This window comes from Thunnus maccoyii, chromosome 23 (assembly GCF_910596095.1).
Source record: "Thunnus maccoyii chromosome 23, fThuMac1.1, whole genome shotgun sequence".
Lineage (NCBI taxonomy): Eukaryota > Metazoa > Chordata > Actinopteri > Scombriformes > Scombridae > Thunnus > Thunnus maccoyii.
This window is the reverse complement of record NC_056555.1, coordinates 1,883,014-1,903,099: the sequence shown is the minus strand read 5'-3', so window position 1 is coordinate 1,903,099 and position 20,086 is coordinate 1,883,014. Positions and strand designations below refer to the sequence as shown.

Below are 20,086 nucleotides of genomic sequence, written 5' to 3'. Positions count from 1 at the left end.
CCAGGGGCATCACTAGAAATTTATGGATAGGGGGGCTAAGCCTTTACCAAGAGGGGGGCTGGGGGGAGGATTTTTTTTTTTGAATGGCCTCAAAATGTCTGTCATGAATTTAGTAGCAATAGGTGTGAAATCAACACAATAGATCTGTCTCTTCATAGTCTGTTGCACGGATTTAATATGACTTAAATGCTTTCCATCCACTTACAACAGGCACAGATCCAGCAAAGGTATTGAAGTCAAGGAATGCTATCTCTTCTCTCTTAGATAAGTTGCAGGTCCTAAGTATGTTATTGATACACAGACTGATGTTTGATGTGTGAACCTCTAAAACTAAAAATGTAATAAAATCATTTAGGCTAGTTTATGCCTAGTATGAGTAATAAGCTTATGTCATAAAATTCAGTATTAATTTTAACTGAAAGCTTAAACAACTCCCACTCACTTTCTTCTTGATCACTAACCTCCATAAGACCTGCTCCTTCAACCCTGTCAGTCTCCATCTTTCTCCTCTCCCTCTCTTCGCCTGTTTCCAGTAACACGTTATTTTATTAAACTCAAATTTAGAAGAACTCAAGGCTTAATGAGTGATCAACCAGTTTAAATTTGCATTTGTCTGAACTGGTAAAATCTTCTCACCTGACTGGCCTAGGGCGGAGCTGCCGCCTTTTTTGAAGAAATGTCGTACATTCATCTACAGATTAAAGAATTGAGGGATATAAAATTGCATTATGATCAACACAATGTGACCTTCACTGACATTAACTGATTATAATCTATGCCTACTGATATGATTGTTTCCAAATACTTAAGAGGCATATAAAAGCAAAGTATGTAAAGAGCTGTCAATAACACTATTTATATCTCTTTTGCTCGTTCTGGCTGGCTCGTCAGCTAGTTAGTACAGTGGAAACTGCTTATAGTGATCACGTCTGTCTGGGTCAAATTAATCACTATAAGCGGATGATTATTATAACCAATTTTTTTTTTCTTTTTCTTTATTTCTCATGCAGATAACAATCTAATTGACATTTGTATATTTATTACATGAATATAAAGTAATGAAATGGCCAGTTTTGCTATTTTCTGATTGTTTCATGGTGGTTACTAATAAACACACCCACACCCCGCACCTCCACACCCCTGATAATGGTGCCCCAGCTGCTAATTCCAATATCATATGTGTATCATGGGAGTAACGTAAAAAATAAAAATAAAAATAGAATTACCATAATTTTAATTTTTTCCCCATGTTTTCATTTACGAAAAGACCCAAAATGAACACTGTAAGCGGACTATTGATTAATATAAGCAAATTATTTAAACAGCATTTGTATAAAACTGATTGTCCTGAGCTTTTTGATCCATATAAGCAGTTGATAAGATGTTTCCACTGTATAACAGTGGGGGCTGTGGGGGGCTGAAGCTCATTAGTGACCTTCTTTCTCCAGGTTTTCTTTAGGCACTATTTTAGGATTTTGGCAGATAGGAAACCTCCAGCTCCTCTGTCTGTGTATGAATCCAGGTGGAAAGGTCTTTATGCTCTTACACCCACAGACCATGCTCAGATTGACACTGTTTTCATGTTGTAATGAAAAAATGTCACTTTTAGCTTTGAAATATATTGTTTCACAATGTCTGGCACCAGTAGTCACCTTACAGTGGCACCAATGCAACAAGGCGACTTAGTTTCACCACTGTGCACTATATACAATACATACAATTTTACTGCTACATTGAAATGATAAAATCATATAAAAGATAGAAATTAAAACTAGAACATTTGCTTTCTTAAAAACAAACAGTCCATCTGATAAGTAACAATTTATCCTCATTTAATTCTCTCGATGGTGGAACAGAGTTGTATGTCTTTCTATGTCCTGGGATTTTATATGGGATGTAATGGACCTTTTTCACAGAGGACATTTTGACATGTCAAAGCAAGAAAATCACAGGTGCAATTAATAACAATAATAATGGCTGAATCCCATGATGCAGTGCATGATGGTTCACCTGGTCCTTGGGAACTTGAATGGAACTGAGCCATCATTAATGTGATCAGTTTCACCTATTGCTTGTCCTGCTATGACAAGTCAGTATGTCTGTTGGGAAGGTCTGTTAGGTCTATTAGTATTATGTGCGTGTGCACATGCAAACACACACACACACACACACACACACACACACACACACACACACACACACACACCCAAAATTAATTATACAAGAAGAAAACCCTTTGATGTTCCTCAGCCCAGAACCTGTGCTGTTGGGATAACAAGGGCTTATTTAAAGGGATGAAACATTGAAACACTTGTAGTGAGCATTTTCAAATTTATTCTGCTTGAGAATTGTGCAGTTTCATGGACATATTTAATTTTACTCTGTTTTGAACATACAAAGCCAACTAAAGCATCTTTGTCAAGTTCTGTATATACCAAATTAAAGATATTAAAGACTTGTATCCTAATAATATGTGCTATACTTTACAGAGACAAATGTATTAACTGAAATGAAACTCATTTTGTTTGAATTGATTGATTGCGATGTACAAAAGCCTCAGTCTCTTAGCAGTTTTTGAGTGGACACAAACTTAATCATCATTGTCTGATCAGGTTTAGGTCAGGTTAGGTTACACTGATGATGCTTAGACAGCTTCAGCGAAGCCGACACGGTTGTTGGTGCGGTCGTAGATGGAGTAGTACTCTCTGAGGAACACATCTCCAAAGAGCCACAGAGGCTCACTAGAGGGCAAGAAGGTGGGGACCATTCCCACTGAGCAGCACGGTTTTCCATCCAGTAATTGCTGGAGGTAGAGACAGGAGATAGGGATATCATTGTACGCACAGCCACAAACACAAACCATGGAATGTACAGACACACAGAAATACATGCTAATGTTATGCATACATGAATGATGTAAGCAGAAGGAGGCAGAGGCAAGGGAACGCCGCTGATGACAAAGTAGAGGACTGGCAAGTTGTCGACCTGGCTGCAGTCCACCACGAACTAGAGACAAAGGGCAACAAAGAGATACTGTGTGAAAGGGACAGAAAGTACAGGCAAGTTGTGTGATTTGACTTGACTTGACTGCTCATAATCTCTCTATATAAAGCAAGGAATCTCTGTATGTATGTATGTTTGTCCTTCGCATATCTTGAGAACCGCTCATCTGATCTACTTCCTACCTGGCAGATGGAAACGAGGAAGTGCAATGTTGATGTGTCAAGTTGTTTGGATGAGCGGTTCTTGAAAAATATATAAAAATACCTCATAAATAATGTTGCTCCTACAACATTGATTTACTTCTTCTTCTGCCCTTGGAGCCAACGAGTGGAAATACTGACAGCGCCACTCTGCCATTGCAACCCACATTGTGGTCGGAGGGGGATTGCATCCATAGTGTTAATGACTTGAAAACGTTTAAGAGACTTAAGCTCTACTATTGAACTATGTGCTGTGAATGAAACTCGGCATGTACGTTCAAAACTTGGTGCAGAATGTCTCAGGCACGTTCAGAAATATATAAAAAGTGCCTTTATAAATACATTGCTTCTGTTTCTTATTTTTTTCTTATTTTCTTATGGACAGCGCCACTCTGCCATTGCAACCCACATTTTGGTCAGAGATGAGATTACAAACGTAGTGATAAGACCTACCATAGAGAATCAATTGAAAAAGTTTAGAGTAAAGTTAAGCTCTGTTCCTGCTCCTCACACGCAGGAACTTTGTATGTGTGTTCAACACATCGTCTCAGGCACATTTTGAACGGTTCATCTAATCAAATTCAGCTCAACTCAAAACAGATATTCTGTGTGTGAGGCATTTAGGGAGCATCAATAACTTGTAGTGTCTACCAATAGACTGCATGTGATGCGTTTAGGGAACATGGGTAAATTACATAGACTGTTTTAAAATATGGACATAGTCACCGTGACATCACCCATTGGTTTCTGAAGAGTGGTGTTGAAGCTCAAAGTGAGCCACTTCAGCCGTTGCCATCTTTGCAGTGTGTGACTCTGCCTAACTCCCGGCCAATCCAAAATGGGCAAAAAGGCGAGCTGAATGGCTGAAACAAGCCACCTAGCGGCTGGCGGACCTGTCACTCAAAGCAGCTGTGTCTTCCATTATGCATAACTTTATGGCTTAATAAAATTTAAATGGGTGAATTATAAAAAAAAATTCACCCCCTGTACAGTTGTCATGAAAGGATAAATTAGCTATGAAGACCAAAAACTGTTATTTTTACCAGGCTGTAAACATGTTTATTTGTGCTGTAAAGTTGTGCGTTTTAATATGGGGGTCTATGGAGATTGACTCATTTTTGGAGCCAGCCTCAAGTGGCCATTCAAGGAACTGCAGTTTTTGGCACTTCCGCATTGGCTTTATTTTTCAGCCCTGGATGTTGCCACTTGGTAAATTATAGCGTCTACTGATAGCCTGTGTGTGAGGCGTTTAGGGAACATCTGTAAATTGTAGCATATACTGATAGTCTGCATGAGAGGTGTTTAGACGATGGGCACAACTCTCTCTAGGTATTGAGAAACCGGCATGTTCCGAACAGGCACGTTTTGAACGGGCACTGCACTAGTAGCTTTTAAATGGTGCAACCTGAGGACAAAGTATGAGGGATAATAATGGTGACTTACTTTCTGACTGCTTCATCTGTGTATGTGTGTGTGAGAGAGAGAGTTTGCCTGTCTTACCATTCCATATTGGTTCTCTTGGGCTCCAATGACTTCCATGATGCCAGATATGAACTGGGCTGGGGCTGTCATTAGGGAACTTCCAGTGTCCACAATGGCCTGGCAGCCCTGGGAGCACCAGCCCATCTCCCGACCATTGATCTGGAAGCTGCAGTGCACCACACATTCCAAACCGCCAAGTTAGTTTCTCATACGGTCACATTACCACACAAAATTATCATTAATCTAGGCAGTCATTTGACACTTCATGTTGATAAAAATGTTGAAAGATTCAGACCCTTCAACGGCAATCTGCCAGTAGCCCTTAGCGGTGACAGGGGTCCAGTAGATGTAGCCCCGGTACAAGCTGGTGTCCACTGTTCCGAAAGACACTACGCTGCCCTCTTTTTCTTCCCTAAACCAACAACAATACCAAACTTAGCTGCTGGCCATATTAGCTTATCTACTGTTACGTTTAAACATCTGGTGTCAGATATACAGTACCTGGAAAGGTAGAAAGCGAATATGTTGGCATCCAGCAGGTTGTGAGCAATCATGTTGTCCATGACGGGAGTTTCTCCTCCAGCAGAGATAGATGGGTAGGACAGGCCAAGGATGCCATCAAACTTGGCCAACACAAAGTTCTCGGTAAGCTCCTTTGTGCTCAGACCAATCTCTTGTTTAGGGATCACAATGTTGGCAATCTACAAAGTCCGAAACACAAAGCAATATGTTGTGTGACAAGAAAATCATATATTTGTATACTCATTCAAGCTACAGCCTAGTCAAGATAGGTATGACTACTGACTGTACAATCATTACAAATGATCCTTTAAATTCTATGTGATGAATAGAATTTTCTTGTCTTTTCACTAACTCAACACTTCAAACAAAAATTGCTGCACTGGTCTTTGTGTGTTCACACTTTCCAGCATGATGCCACTCTGGTTACACCTTTGTTTGGGATGTATTTACTGTGAGACTGTTTCTACATCACCAACTCAACATTCTAGTTTGTGACGGGCTCTATGTTTCAGTACCTATTACTCTAGTCCAGTGTGCTCCAAGTGAATTTTAACAAATGGCAACGCCTTCAAACCAGTGTACTTGCTTAGTTTAGTGGTTTAGACTCACAGTGAAAGTGTCATACCCAAAGATTCCATAGAGACTTCCAGTCCCATAGCCCACGTAGAAAGACTGACCCTTGGCAGTGAAGGTGGAGGACTGCTGGGGGTTGAACTTTTTGTGTGTGTCTGTAAATGGCATAGATCAGGATTATCTCTGAAGCCAGTGCCATAAACATGTGCTCATGCTGTGCAGAGCCTTCTGACATACTGAAAATTCACTTGATTATAGGAATCACAAGCTAAATGCTAGATGGCATGACTGGAATTACACTAAAAATCCACATGTACAATATATAATCTCTTGGAAACAAGATGGCAAACTGGAAGCTCTGCATGCTTCTCCTATGTCAGCTTTAAGTCCTCCAACAGTGTTTCACATGCAAATATACCCTGGAGAAAGTGACAGATGAGGGATTTTGTAGTGGGAAGCTTGTTGATTTGTACTCACTGCAGGCCTTAGTGTTACAGTAGACGGAGTCCACCCACAGGTTGGCAGAGCCGGTGTCAAACAGCACCAGGAAGGACTACGGCGGTGTTCCAATGCTGATGGCTCCGTAGTAGGTGGTCTGGGTAACACATCAGTTAGAGGAAAAAGAAAGTACAAACCCATCAGTCAGTTAATTCTTTAATCAAAATGTTGTGTGTATAGTGTGTGAAAGAAGCGATTTCTTACATCAGCGTAGTTGTTGATGTACATGTAGGCAGAGGTAGCGAACTCAGGCCTGTACTTGAGAGCGGGGTCCTGGTAAGGCAGCTCAATCCCTTTCTCTCTCAGGGCCTCACGCATAGACTTGTGCCTCATCAGAGGGACTCTGAGAAAGAAGGCAGCAAAGACACAAAAATTTTTACTTTTACTAAGGGGATCTTGAAGTCAAAGGCCAGATGTTGCTCACAGATGAAACAAGTCTGTTTAATGCAAAATTGAGAAATACAGGGTTTGTTTCCTTACTTGACCCCTTCAGCGAGCACCACACAGATCAAAACAGCAACGAGACACTTCATGATTCCTCCTGTACACACAACACTACTGAATGGGTACAACTCAATGTGGAGCTGAACAGACTTTATATACTGTACACCTGTTAATCCCCATATCAGCCAAACTATTATCACAAATTTAGCCATATCAGCTGAGTCAGGGTGACCCTCAGTGTTTTTTTCTTAGATTCTATGTACTGAAGTTGCACATCCAACTTTGATAGCAACATTCCATAAACACAGCCAAAAATCTCCTTTTTGTAAAAACTGATACAAGATGTTATTCAGATGGGTCTATCCGATTAAATAATATAGTGTTAACACTGAATAATTCATATGGATATCTCAATTTAGCATTTTAAGGGAAGTACAGTAACAATTACTAAAGTGATAAATATTGCTTGTTTCACATAAAAATCATTACATGTCCGAGCATTACTCACAGTTTTTTGTCTTTTAAAGAAATGGATGAGCACAGAGCAATGAATTTGAATTATTCATTTAGATTTTCTAATATTTTGTTGTAAGAGCTCACCTTTGTTTTCCCCAAAAACTGTCTGCATGCTGTAAGAAATCCTCAAGATGGAACTTTAATACAATTTTATCCAGTTATCCAATATCAACATCAAGGTTAAGTTTAATAGTCTGTGTGCAACTGTACTGGAAAATGGAATGGAAAATAAATGTGTTATATCTAGGCTTAAGTATCAATATCACCTTAACTTAAAAGTTTTATCTCAGCACTTAGATAACTTATCACTTCTGACATTGTTTAAAGTTGATAGCTTTTATTGTTCTGATAAAACAAAGTCCTAAACTTCAGTCCTTGTTTTTTGCACCAAAAAAACAAGGACAACATACTGCTATATAAATTTTAGAGCTTAAGGACACACAATTAAAATGAAATTTGATCACGCCTATTAATTGTTTTAACTACTTTTATAAAGGTTTACTCTGACAGACATCATATCAGGGGCATCACTAGAGACTTATGGATAGGGGGGCTAAGCCTTTACCAGGTAGGTCTGGGGGAAGAATTTTTTTGTAAATGGACCCAAAATGTCTGTCATGAATTTAGTCGCAATAGGTGTGAAATCAACACAATAGATCTGTCTCTTCATAGTCTGTTATAGGCACGGATCTAATATGACTTAAATGCTTTCCATCCACTTACAACAGGCACAGATCAAGCAAAGGTATTGAAGTCAAGGAATGCTATCTCTTCTCTCTTAGATAAGTTGCAGGTCCTAAGTATGTTATTCATACACAGACTGATGTTTGATGTGTGAACCTCTAAAACTAAAAATGTCATAAAATCATTTAGGCTAGTTTATGCCTAGTATGAGTAATAAGCTTATGTCATAAAATTCAGTATTAATTTTAACTGAAAGCTTAAACAACTCCCACTCGCTTTCTTCTTGATCACTAACCTCCATCAGACCTGCTCCTTCAGCCCTGTCAGTCTCCTCCATCTTCCTCCTCTCCCTCTCTTCACCTGTTTTCAGTAACATGTTATTTTATTAAACTCAGATTTAGAAGAACTCAAGGCTTAATGAGTGATCAACCAGTTTAAATTTGCATTTGTCTAAACTGGTAAAATCTTCTCACCTGACTGGCCTAAAGCAGAGCTGCCAGCCTTTTTTGAAGAAATTTCATATATCCATCTACATGTTGAGGAATTGAGGGATATAAAATTGTGTTATGATCAACACAATGTGACCCTTTCTCTGATATTAACTGATTATAAACAATAATCTATGCCTACTGATATGATTGTTTCCAAATGCTTAAAGGGCATATAAAAGCAAAGTATGTAAAGAGCTGTCAATAACACTATTTATATCTCTTTTGCTCGTTCTGGCTGGCTCGTCAGCTAGTTAGTACAGTGGAAACTGCTTATAGTGATCACGTCTGTCTGGGTCAAATTAATCACTATAAGCGGATGATTATTGTAACCATTTTTTTTCTTTTTCTTTATTTCTCATGCAGATAACAATCTAATTGACATTTGTATATTTATTACATGAATATAAAGTAATGAAATGGCCAGTTTCGCTAATTACTGTAGCTGTTTGACAATACAGTACAGCTGTTTCAAACACTTGTTTTGCTGCTGACGCCTTCCTGACTCATTTTAAGATGAGAGCTAGAGAGTGGATGAGGAGAGCGAGCAGTGGTAGCGTGAAAGCCGGGGAATGGGAGGAAGAAAACGTTATTTTCTGATTGTTTAACAGCAGTTACAAATAAACACACCCACACCCCGCACCTCCACACCCCTGATAATGGTGCAGCAGCCGCTAATTACAATATCATTTCTCCAGTGCACTTGTACTTTTTAAATTGCCCAGCTATAGGATTTTCATCTTCCTCTCTCCTTGTCCACTTTCTATTCCAGTTCCTTTGATTCCCTACCTGTCTTCTGTATCCTTCTGTTTCTCCATTTCTCTCTCCAACCCTTCACCCAAAATCAAACATGGGATTTCCTTCTACTTGTGTGTTGGTGGCAGCTGCCTTGGATACAGCTGAACTGATGTGGTGATTTTCCACTGTGTATGACACACCCACAACATAGTTTTCTTGAAGACTTGGGTGGGTGAGGAGCTCATTAGTAACCTTCTTTCTCCAGGTTTTCTTAAGGCACTATTTTAGGATTTTGGCAGATAGGAAACCTCCAGCTCCTCTGTCTGTGTATGAATCCAGGTGGAAAGGTCTTTATGCTCTTACACCCACAGACCATGCTCAGGTTGACACTGTTTTCATGTTGTAATGAAAAACTGTCACTTTTAGCTATGAAATATATTGTTTCACAATGTCTGGCATCAGTAGTCACATTACATTGGCACCAATGCAACAAGGCGACTTAGTTTCACCACTGTGCACTATATACAATACATACAATTTTACTGCTACATTGAAATGATAAAATCATATAAAAGATAGAAATTAAAACTAGAACATTTGCTTTTACATGACTAGTCTTAAAACAAACAGTCCATCTGATAAGTAACAATTTATCCTCATTTAATTCTCTCGATGGTGGAACAGAGTTGTATGTCTTTCTATGTCCTGGGATTTTATGTGGGGTGTAATAGACCTTTTTCACAGAGGACATTTTGACATGTCAAAGCAAGAAAATCACAGGTGCAATTAATAACAATAATAATGGCTGAATCCCATGATGCAGTGCATGATGGTTCACCTGTTTCTTGGGAACTTGAATGGAACTGAGCCATCATTAATGTGATCAGTTTCACCTATTGCTTGTCCTGCTATGACAAGTCAGTATGTCTGTTGGGAAGGTCTGTTACATCTATTACTATTACGTGCGTGTGCACGCGCAAACACACACACAGGCCCAAAGTTAATTATACAAGAAGAAAACCCTTTGATGTTCCTCAGCCCAGGACCTGTGCTGTTGGGATAACAAGGGCTTATTTAGAGGGATGAAACATTGAAACACTTGTAGTGAGCATTTTCACCTTTATTCTGCTTGAGAATTGTGCATTCATGGGCATATTTAATTTTACTTTGTTTTGAACATACAAAGCCAACTAAAGTATTTTTGTCAAGTTCTGTATATACCAAATTAAAGATTTTAAAGACTTGTATCCTAATAATATGTGCTGTACTTTACAGAGACAAATGTATTAACTGAAATGAAACTCATTTTGTTTGAATTGATTGATTGCAATGTACAAAAGCCTCAGTCTCTTAGCAGTTTTTGAGTGGACACAAACTTAATCATCATTGTCTGATCAGGTTTAGGTCAGGTTAGGTTACACTGATGATGCTTAGACAGCTTCAGCGAAGCCGACACGGTTGTTGGTGCGGTCGTAGATGGAGTAGTACTCTCTGAGGAACACATCTCCAAAGATCCACAGAGGCTCACTAGAGGGCAAGAAGGTGGGGAAGATTCCCACTGAGCAGCTTGGTTTTCCATCCAGTAATTGCTGGAGGTAGAGACAGGAGATAGGGATATCATTGTACGCACAGCCACAAACACAAACCATGGAATGTACAGACATACAGAAATACATGCTAATGTTATGCATACATGAATGATGTAAGCAGAAGGAGGCAGAGGCAAGGGAACGCCGCTGATGACAAAGTAGAGGACTGGCAAGTTGTCGACCTGGCTGCAGTCCACCACGAACTAGAGACAAAGGGCAACAAAGAGATACTGTGTGAAAGGGACAGAAAGTACAGGCAAGTTGTGTGATTTGACTTGACTTGACTGCTCATAATCTCTCTATATAAAGCAAGGAATCTCTGTATGTATGTATGTTTGTCCTTCGCATATCTCGAGAACCATTCATCCGATCTACTTCCTACCTGGCAGATGGAAACGAGGAAGTGCAATGTTGATTGTAGTCAAGTTGTTTGGATGAGCGGTTCTTAAGAAATATATAAAAATACCTCATAAATAATGTTGCTTCTACAACATTGATTTACTTCTTCTTCTGCCCGTGGAGTCAACGAGTGGAAATACTGACAGCGCCACTCTACCATTGCAACCCACATTGTGGTCGGAGGGGGATTGCATCCATAGTGTTAATGACTTGAAAACGTTTAAGAGACTTAAGCTCTACTATTGAACTGTGTGCTGTGAATGAAACTCGGCATGTACGTTCAAAACTTAGTGCAGGATGTCTCAGGCATGTTCAGGAATATATAAAAAGTACCTTCGTAAATGTTAAAAAATTTTCTTCATAATAACCTTTAAAACAATAGAGACTAGAGCCGAAGTATCAAAATTTAACAGAATTTATTTTCTTGTACAAGAAGGAGCGTTTCGCAGTGCAACACACAGGATGAGGTTACAAAGAAAAAGGCTCCTCGAGGAGCGCCTACAATGAGTTTTTATACACCTTAAGTGGGCGTTACAGTCCTTTTCTTAATCTATCTGTCATGACTCGTCCTGTCTTTAGGTTATGTTCTGTTTTTTTTCTTTCCCATTTAGTTCTGCATTTCCTGTTTTATTTTGGTTGCTAACTCTCCTCTCGTTTCAGATCCACTTCCTGCCTTTGTGTGTTTCCCGCTCCTGTCCTCGTCACCATCCACCTGTGTCTCATTACCCTCACTCCTCTTGTGTATTTGCTCTGTGTGATCCCCCCTCCCTGTGCCAGTTCGTCTTAGCCCTTTGTCGCAAGCGTTCCAGCATTATCTTCTTTGTTACAGTCTCTAGTGTTTTTTGATCCTGGATCTGCTTTTTTGTCTCTGCCTCTGCCTAGCCCTTTTGGTCTTGTTGCCTTCTCTGACTGCCTGCTGTACGGAACCTGCTATTAAAAGACTTGTTTTTTGGAACTGTTGTTCGAGTCGTGCGTTTGGTTCTAGTCCTGGTGTACCAGACAACCTTGTCAGTACGAACTGTCCACACCATGGACCCAGCCAACTCAACCACACTAGAAGCCGCTCTGCACTCTCAGGGCGTGCATCTCACTCAGCATGAGGAGCAGCTGAGCTCGGTCTGCCACGGCCTCTGGGAACTCAACTCCTGTTACGAGGGGCTTCACACCTCGCTATCTAACCAAGTGAGTAAGCTTACTGATCCAAATGCAGCAGCTCCTGGGTAAACTCAGCCCTCCAGTTCCTGTCTTGTCAGCTGCTTCCTCACCGGCCCGTACTTCTCCTCCCACTCCTGTGACTGTGTCCTCTTCTGTAGCTCTCCCTCTGTCCAGACCAGAGCGCTTTTTGGGGAACGAGAACAATTGCCAGGTCTTTCCGGTACAGTGTGGACTCCTCTTTGAGCTGCAGCCAGCAGCCATTCTCTGGACCTCTTCACGTCCACCCTGTCCAAGATTTTTGACCACTTGGCTCCAGGTCCGGATGCTGCCCGGGCTTGCATGGACTTATGCCAAGGTAAACGCCAGGTAGCTGACTATGCCATCGAGTTTCGCACCCTGTCAGCTGACTATGGGTGGAATGTCCCCTCCCTGTTCGATACCTTCCACCATGGGCTAGCCGGTGCCATTAAGGACCAGCTGGTTTCCCTGGAGCGCCCCTCTGACCTGGATTCCTTTATTGCTTTAGCTGTTAAGATTGACAACCGCCTGAGAGAACGAGAAATGAAGAGGGCCCGTCTGTCCTTTTCCTCTCCCTCCTGGAGGGGGCCTCCTGTCCAATGCTCCTCTCTGTGTTGATCACCTTCTCCAGTGGCAGCAGCACCCTCTGGTGGGCAGGAGGAAACCATGCAGTTGGGACGCACCAGACTGTCCCTGGAGGAATGGCAGCAACGTCTACAGGAGGGGCAGTGTATTTATTGTGGTCAGCCTGGCCACTTTCTGAGTTCCTGTCCGTTAAAAGATCGAGCTCTCCGGTGAAGAGGAGGGCGCTGGTGAGCCAAACAATCTCTCCTAACTATAAGCCACGATATTTGACTGCTGTAGAGATAATTTCCCCTATTTTCTCTGAAAGACTCAAGGTGTTGATAGACTCTGGTGCTGATGAGAGTTTTATGGACTGTGTTTCCTCTTTTTAAACCCTTAGAAGCCAGCGCTTTGGATGGGAGGTTATTATATAGAGTCACTGACCGCACCGAGCCCCCTCAAGTACTCACAGCTAAGGGACACACTGAACAGCTAAGTTTCCACCTCTATAGCTCCCCATTACACCCACTCATTTTGGGGTTCCCTTGGTTATCCCAGCACTGCCCACAAGTTAACTGGGCCACCGGGGAAATTATGGGTTGGGGGGAGGGGTGCCTAAAAAATTGTTTTCCCTCTCATGGTCCCCGAGAGTCTCAACCTCCCTCTGTTCAGCTCGCATCAGTCAGCCCTAAGCCCAAGTTAGTCTGATTATCCTGATTTAGCCAAGGTTCCCCAGTGTTATCATGACCTCAAGGAGGTGTTTAACAAGTCCCGGGCTACCTCCCTTCCTCCTCACAGAGAATATGAAAATGCTATTGACCTGCTCCCAGGGACTTCTCTCCCTAAGGGCCGTTTATACTCCCTGTCAGCCCCGGACCGTGAGGCCATAGACAAGTACATCTCAGCCTCCCTGGCGGCTGGGATTACTCGGCCCTCTTCCTCTCCAGCGTGGGCAGGATTCTTCTTTGTGGACAAGAAAGATAAGTCCCTCCGACCATGCATCGACTATCGTGGTCTGAATGAGGTCAACATCAAGAACAGGTACCCGCTCCCTCTCATCTCTTCAGCATTTGAACTCTTACAGGGAGCTAAGATCTTTGCCAAGCTCAATCTCAAACATGCCTATCTTTTGGTGAGGATTAGGGAGGGGGACAAGTGGAAAACTGCTTTCAATAGTCCTAGTGGGCACTATGAGTACTTGGTGATGCCATTTGGACTGACTAATGCCCCTGCTGTCTTCCAAAGCCTGGTTAATGATGTCCTGAGAGATATGTTAAATGACTTTGTTTTTGTTTATTTGGATGACATCTTGATTTTTTCCCCTGACCCTGAGACTCATATACAGCATGTTCATTGAGTCCTGTAGAGGCTCCTGGATAACCAGCTTTTCGTCAAGGCTGAGAAGTGTGAGTTCCATGTCAACTCCGTTTACTTCCTGGGATTCATCATCACACAGGACCACCTCCAGATGGATCCCTCCAAGGTTAGTGCTGTGCCTGATTGGCCCACTCCCACCTCCAGGAAACACTTGCAACGTTTCCTGGGGTTTGCCAATTTCTATAGACGTTTCATCAGGAGTTTTAGTTTTATTGCAGCCCCCTTACATGCACTAACCTCCCCTAATGTCAAGTTTCAGTGGACTCCCCAGGCTGAACTCTCGTTTCAGAGACTTAAGACCAGTGTCACCACGGCTCCCATCCTCACCTTTGATGTGGGAGTAGGAGGGGTCTTGTCACAGCGGTCCCCAGTGGATAACAAGCTCCATCCATGTGCCTTCCTCTCCTGAAAATTGTCCCCCTCAGAGAGGAACCATGATGTGGGCAACAGAGAGCTGCTGGCTATTAAGGTGGCTCTGGAGGAGTGGTGGCACTGGCTGGAGGGCGCTGAGCAGTGGTTTCTCATCTGGACAGACCATAAAAACTTGGAATACATCCGCTCTGCTAAGAGGCTCAACCCCTGGCAGGTAAGGTGGGCTCTCTTTTTCAACTGATTCAGTTTCATTCTGTCTTATCGTCCTGGATCCAGGAATACTCAACCAGATGCACTGTCCCACCAGTTTGACCCTGCACCCTCCTGTCTAGAGCCCTCTAATATCTTGCCATCCTCCTGTGTTGTTGGGGCGGTCACATGGGGGATAGAGAAACAAGTTAGGCAAGCTGGACTTGGTGTCCCGGTTCCTGTGGGTTGTCCCCCGAACAGGCTGTTTGTTCCCCCTTCTGTTCACCCACAGGTTATCCACTGGGCCCATGCCTCCCTCTTTGCCTGTCATCCGGGGGTGAAAAGGACCCTGTTCATCATCAGGCAGCGTTTCTGGTGGCCGGCCATGGAGAAGGAGGTGGGAGAGTATGTAGCAGCCTGCCCTACATGTTCACGGAATAAGACCTCCTCACACCCTCCTGCTGGTCTCCTCCATCCTCTGCCCATCCCATAGCGCCCCTGGTCAGACATCTCACTGGACTTTGTCACTGGTTTGCCACCCTCTGCAGGTAACATTGTTGTTCTCACAGTGGTTGACAGATTTTCTAAGATGGCTCACTTTATACCTTTGCCCAAGTTACCCTCAGCCAAGGAAACGGCTGAGGTGGTCCTGCATCTTGTGTTCCGCTTGCATGGTTTCCCCAGGGATGTGGTGTCTGACCGGGGGCCACAGTTTATATCCAAGTTCTGGAAGGCCTTCTGCACACTCATTGGAGCCACAGTCAGCCTCACTTCTGGCTATCACTCCCAGTCCAACAGGCAGACAGAGAGGCTGAAACAGGAGCTGGAGAAGGGCCTTCGCTGTCTAGTCACCAGTTGTACCTCCTCCTGGAGTAAGAATCTTGTCTGGGTCGAATATGCATGTCTATCTCAAGCTCCCTTTTTGACCCCGGATCTGCTTTTTTGACTCTGCCTCTGCCTAGCCCTTTTGGTCTTGTTGCCTTCTCTGACTACCTGCCCGTGTACCGAACTTGCTATTAAAAGACTTTGTTATTTGGAACTGTTGTTCGAGTCGTGCGTTTGGGTCTAGCCCTGGTGTACTAGACAACCTTGTCACTATCAAATACAGATTTATAGATAACATCATGTCTGTTTTCAGTTCTCCTGTCCAAGAGCCATCCTGCCCAACTGACCCCCAGATTACATGTCTCATCCTGTCTCCAACGAATTTTAATTTCTACATCTTCCTCTTTACAAATATAATGCTGAACTTTCCTTTAACCTTAGCTGATGAGTCTGCTGATGTTGCAGAGTTGCAGTACAAGACAGGAACAATTCATCATGATCTATGTAAAATAGTAACACACATACAGTGTAATCATAATTTTTAAAACAATAAATACGTTGCTTCTGCTTCTTCATCTGCATGTGGATTCAACAGCAGAAATACGGACAGCGTCACCCATTGGTTTCTGAAGAGTGGTGTTGAAGCTCAAAGTGAGCCGCTCCGGCTGTCGCCATCTTTGCAGCGCGTGACTCTGCCTAACTCCCGACCAATCCAAAATGGGCAAAGAGGCGGGCCGAATGGCTGAAACAAGCGACCTAGCGGCTGGCGGACCTGTCACTCAAAGCAGCCGTGTCTTCCATCATGGCTTAATAAAATTTAAATGGGTGAATTATAAAAACATTCACCCCCTGTACAGTTGTCATGAAAGGGTAAATTAGATATAGAGACCAAAAACTGTTTTTTGTACCAGGCTGTAAACATGTTTATTTCTGCTGTATAGTTGGGCATTTTAATATGGGAGTCTATGGGGATTGACTCATTTTTGGAGCCAGCCTCAGTGGTCATTCAAGGAACTGCAGTTTTTGGCACTTCCGCATTGGCTTTATTTTTCAGTCCCACGGTTGCCGCATGGTAAATTTTAGCATCTACTGATAGCCTGTGTGTGAGGCGTTTAGACGATGGGCACAACTCTCTCTAGGTATTGAGAAAATGTTTTGAACAGGCACTGCACTAGTAGCTTTTAAATGTTGCAACCTGAGGACAAAGTATGAGGGATAATAATGGTGACTTACTTTCTGACTGCTTCATCTGTGTATGTGTGTGTGAGAGAGAGTGTCTGTCTGTCTTACCATTCCATATTGGTTCTCTTTGGCTCCAATGACTTGCATGATGCCAGATATGAACCGGGCTGGGGCTGCCAACAGGGCGGTTCCAGTGTCCACAATGGCCTGGCAGCCCTGGGAGCACCAGCCGGTCTCCCGACCATTGATCTGGAAGCTGCAGTGCACCACACATTCCAAACCGCCAAGTTAGTTTCTCATGCAGTCACATCACCACACAAAATAATCATTCATCTAGGCAGTCATTTGACACTTCATGGTGATAAAAATGTTGAAAGATTCAGACCCTTCAACGGCAATCTGCCAGTTCTCAGTGGTGACAGGGGTCCAATAGATGTAGCCCCGGTACAAGCTGGTGTCCACTGTTCCGAAAGACACTACGCTGCCCTCTTTTCCTTCCCTAAACCAACAACAATACCAAACTTAGCTGCTGGCCATATTAGCTTATCTACTGTTACGTTTAAACATCTGGTGTCAGATATACAGTACCTGGAAAGGTAGAAAGCGAATATGTTTTCATCCAGCAGGTTGTCAGCAATCATATTGTCCATGACGGGAGTTTCTCCTCCAGCAGAGAGAGCGCGATAGGACAGGCCAAGGATGCCATCAAACTTGGCCAACACAAAGTTCTCGGTAAGCTCCTTTGTGCTCAGACCAATCTCTTGTTTAGGGATCACAATGTTGGCAATCTACAAAGTCCGAAATACAAAGCAATATGTTGTGTGACAAGAAAATCATATATTTGTATACTCATTCAAGCTACAGCCTAGTCAAGATAGGTATGACTACTGACTGTACGATCATTACAAATGATCCTTTAAATTCTCTGCGATGAATAGAGTTTTCTTGTCTTTTCACTAACTCAACACTTAAAACGAAAATTGCTGCACTGGTCTTTGTGTGTTTACACTTTCCAGCATGATGCTACTCTGGTTACACCTTTGTTCGGGATGTATTTACTGTGAGACTGTTTCTACATCACCAACTCAACATTCTAGTTTGTGACGGGCTCTATGTTTCAGTATCTATTACTCTAGTCCAGTGAGCTCCAAGTGAATTTTAAAAAAAGGCAACAACTTCAAACCAGTGTACTTGCTTAGTATGGTGGTTCAGACTCACAGTGACAGTGTCATATCCAAAGATTCCATAGAGACTTCCAGTCCCATAGCGCAGGTAGAAAGACTGATCCTTGGCAGTGAAGGTGGAGGACTGCTGGGGGTTGAACTTTTTGTGTGTGTCTGTAAATGGCATAGATCAGGATTATCTCTGAAGCCAGTGCCATAAACATGTGCTCATGCTGTGCAGAGCCTTCTGACATACTGAAAATTCACTTGATTATAGGAATCACAAGCTAAATGCTAGATGGCATGACTGTAATTACACTAAAAATCTACATGTACAATATATAATCTCTTGGAAACAAGATGGCAAACTGGAAGCTCTGCATGCTTCTCCTGTGTCAGCTTTAAGTCCTCCGACAGTGTTTCACATGCAAATATACCCTGGAGAAAGTGACAGATGAGGGATTTTGTGGTGGGAAGCTTGTTGATTTGTACTCACTGCAGGCCTTAGTGTTACAGTAGACGGAGTCCACCCACAGGTTGGCAGAGCCGGTGTCAAACAGCACCAGGAAGGACTGCGGCGGTGTTCCAATGCTGATGGCTCCGTAGTAGGTGGTCTGGGTAACACATCAGTTAGAGGAAAAAGACAGTACAAACCCATCAGTCAGTTAATTCTTTAATCAAAATGTTGTGTGTATAGTGTGTGAAAGAAGCGATTTCTTACATCAGCGTAGTTGTTGATGTACATGTAGGCAGAGGTAGCGAACTCAGGCCTGTACTTGAGAGCGGGGTCCTGGTAAGGCAGCTCAATCCCTTTCTCTCTCAGGGCCTCACGCATAGACTTGTGCCTCACCAGAGGGACTCTGAGAAAGAAGGCAGCAAAGACACAAAAATTTTTACTTTAACTAAGGGGATCTTGAAGTCAAAGGCCAGATGTTGCTCACAGATGAAACAAGTCTGTTTAATGCAAAATTGAGAAATACATGGTTTGTTTCCTTACTTGACCCCTTCAGCGAGCACAACACAGATCAAAACAGCAACGAGACACTTCATGATTCCTCCTGTACACACAACACTACTGAATGGGTACAACTCAATGTGGAGCTGAACAGACTTTATATACTGTACACCTGTTAATCCCCATATCAGCCAGACTATTATCACAAATTTAGCCATATCAGCTGAGTCAGGGTGACCCTCAGTGTTTTTTTCTTAGATTCTATGTGCTGAAGTTGCACATCCAACTTTGATAGCAACATTCCATAAAAACAACATGCCAAAAATCTACTTTTTGTAAAAACTGATACAAGATGTTATTCAGATGGGTCTATCCGATTAAATAATATAGTGTTAACACTGAATAATTCATATGGATATCTCAATTTAGCATTTTAACAGTAACAACTACTAAAGTGATAAATATTGCTTGTTTCACATAAAAATCATTACATGTCTGCTCCGAGCATTACTCACAGTTTTTTGTCTTTTAAAGAAATGGATGCTGAGCACAGAGCAATGAATCTGAATTATTCATTTAGATTTTCTAGTATTTTGTTGTAAGAGCTCACTTTTGTTTTCCCCAAAAACTGTCCGCATGCTGTAAGAAATCCTCAAGATGGAACTTTAGTACAATTTTATCCAGTTATCCAATATCAACATCAAGGTTAAGTTTAATAGTCTGTGTGCAACTGTACTGGAAAATGGAATGGAAAATAAATGTGTTATATCTAGGCTTCAGTATCAATATCACCTTAACTTAAAAGTTTTATCTCAGCACTTAGATAACTTATCACTTCTGACATTGTTTAAATTTGATAGCTTTTATTGTTCTGATAAAACATAGTCCTAAACTTCAGTCCTTGTTTTTTGCATAAAAAAACAAGGACTGAAAACAACATACTGCTATATAAATTTTAGAGCTTAAGGACATACAATTAAAATAAAAATTTGATCATGCCTATTAAAGGTGCAATTTTTGTATCATACGGGACGTACATAAAGGGAAACACGTCTTTAGGTAGGGAATTTGCCAAAGCTGGAAACTAAGCATTGGGTTAGCGTTAACTAACTTTATGCTATTATTATTTAGCTAACGTTAGTGTTCACTC

The 20,086-nt window shown here is 42.1% G+C and overlaps 1 protein-coding gene and 1 pseudogene across 1 annotated transcript; both read right to left on the bottom strand.

The window, feature by feature from the left end:
- Positions 1 to 2,356: 2,356 nt before the first annotated feature.
- On the bottom strand, positions 2,357 to 6,893 carry LOC121890965 (annotated as a pseudogene).
- A 3,327-nt stretch (positions 6,894 to 10,220) lies between these two features.
- LOC121890882 (gastricsin-like) lies at positions 10,221 to 19,034 on the bottom strand. The gene is made up of 9 exons (XM_042403499.1): positions 18,979 to 19,034; positions 18,703 to 18,841; positions 18,478 to 18,595; positions 18,037 to 18,155; positions 17,407 to 17,606; positions 17,204 to 17,317; positions 16,927 to 17,074; positions 10,842 to 10,940; positions 10,221 to 10,737 (listed from the first exon to the last, which is right to left on the bottom strand). The coding sequence occupies exons 1-9, from the start codon at positions 19,029 to 19,031 to the stop codon at positions 10,579 to 10,581; spliced, it is 1,149 nt and encodes a 382-aa protein (XP_042259433.1). The 5' UTR covers positions 19,032 to 19,034; the 3' UTR covers positions 10,221 to 10,578.
- Positions 19,035 to 20,086: the final 1,052 nt, after the last annotated feature.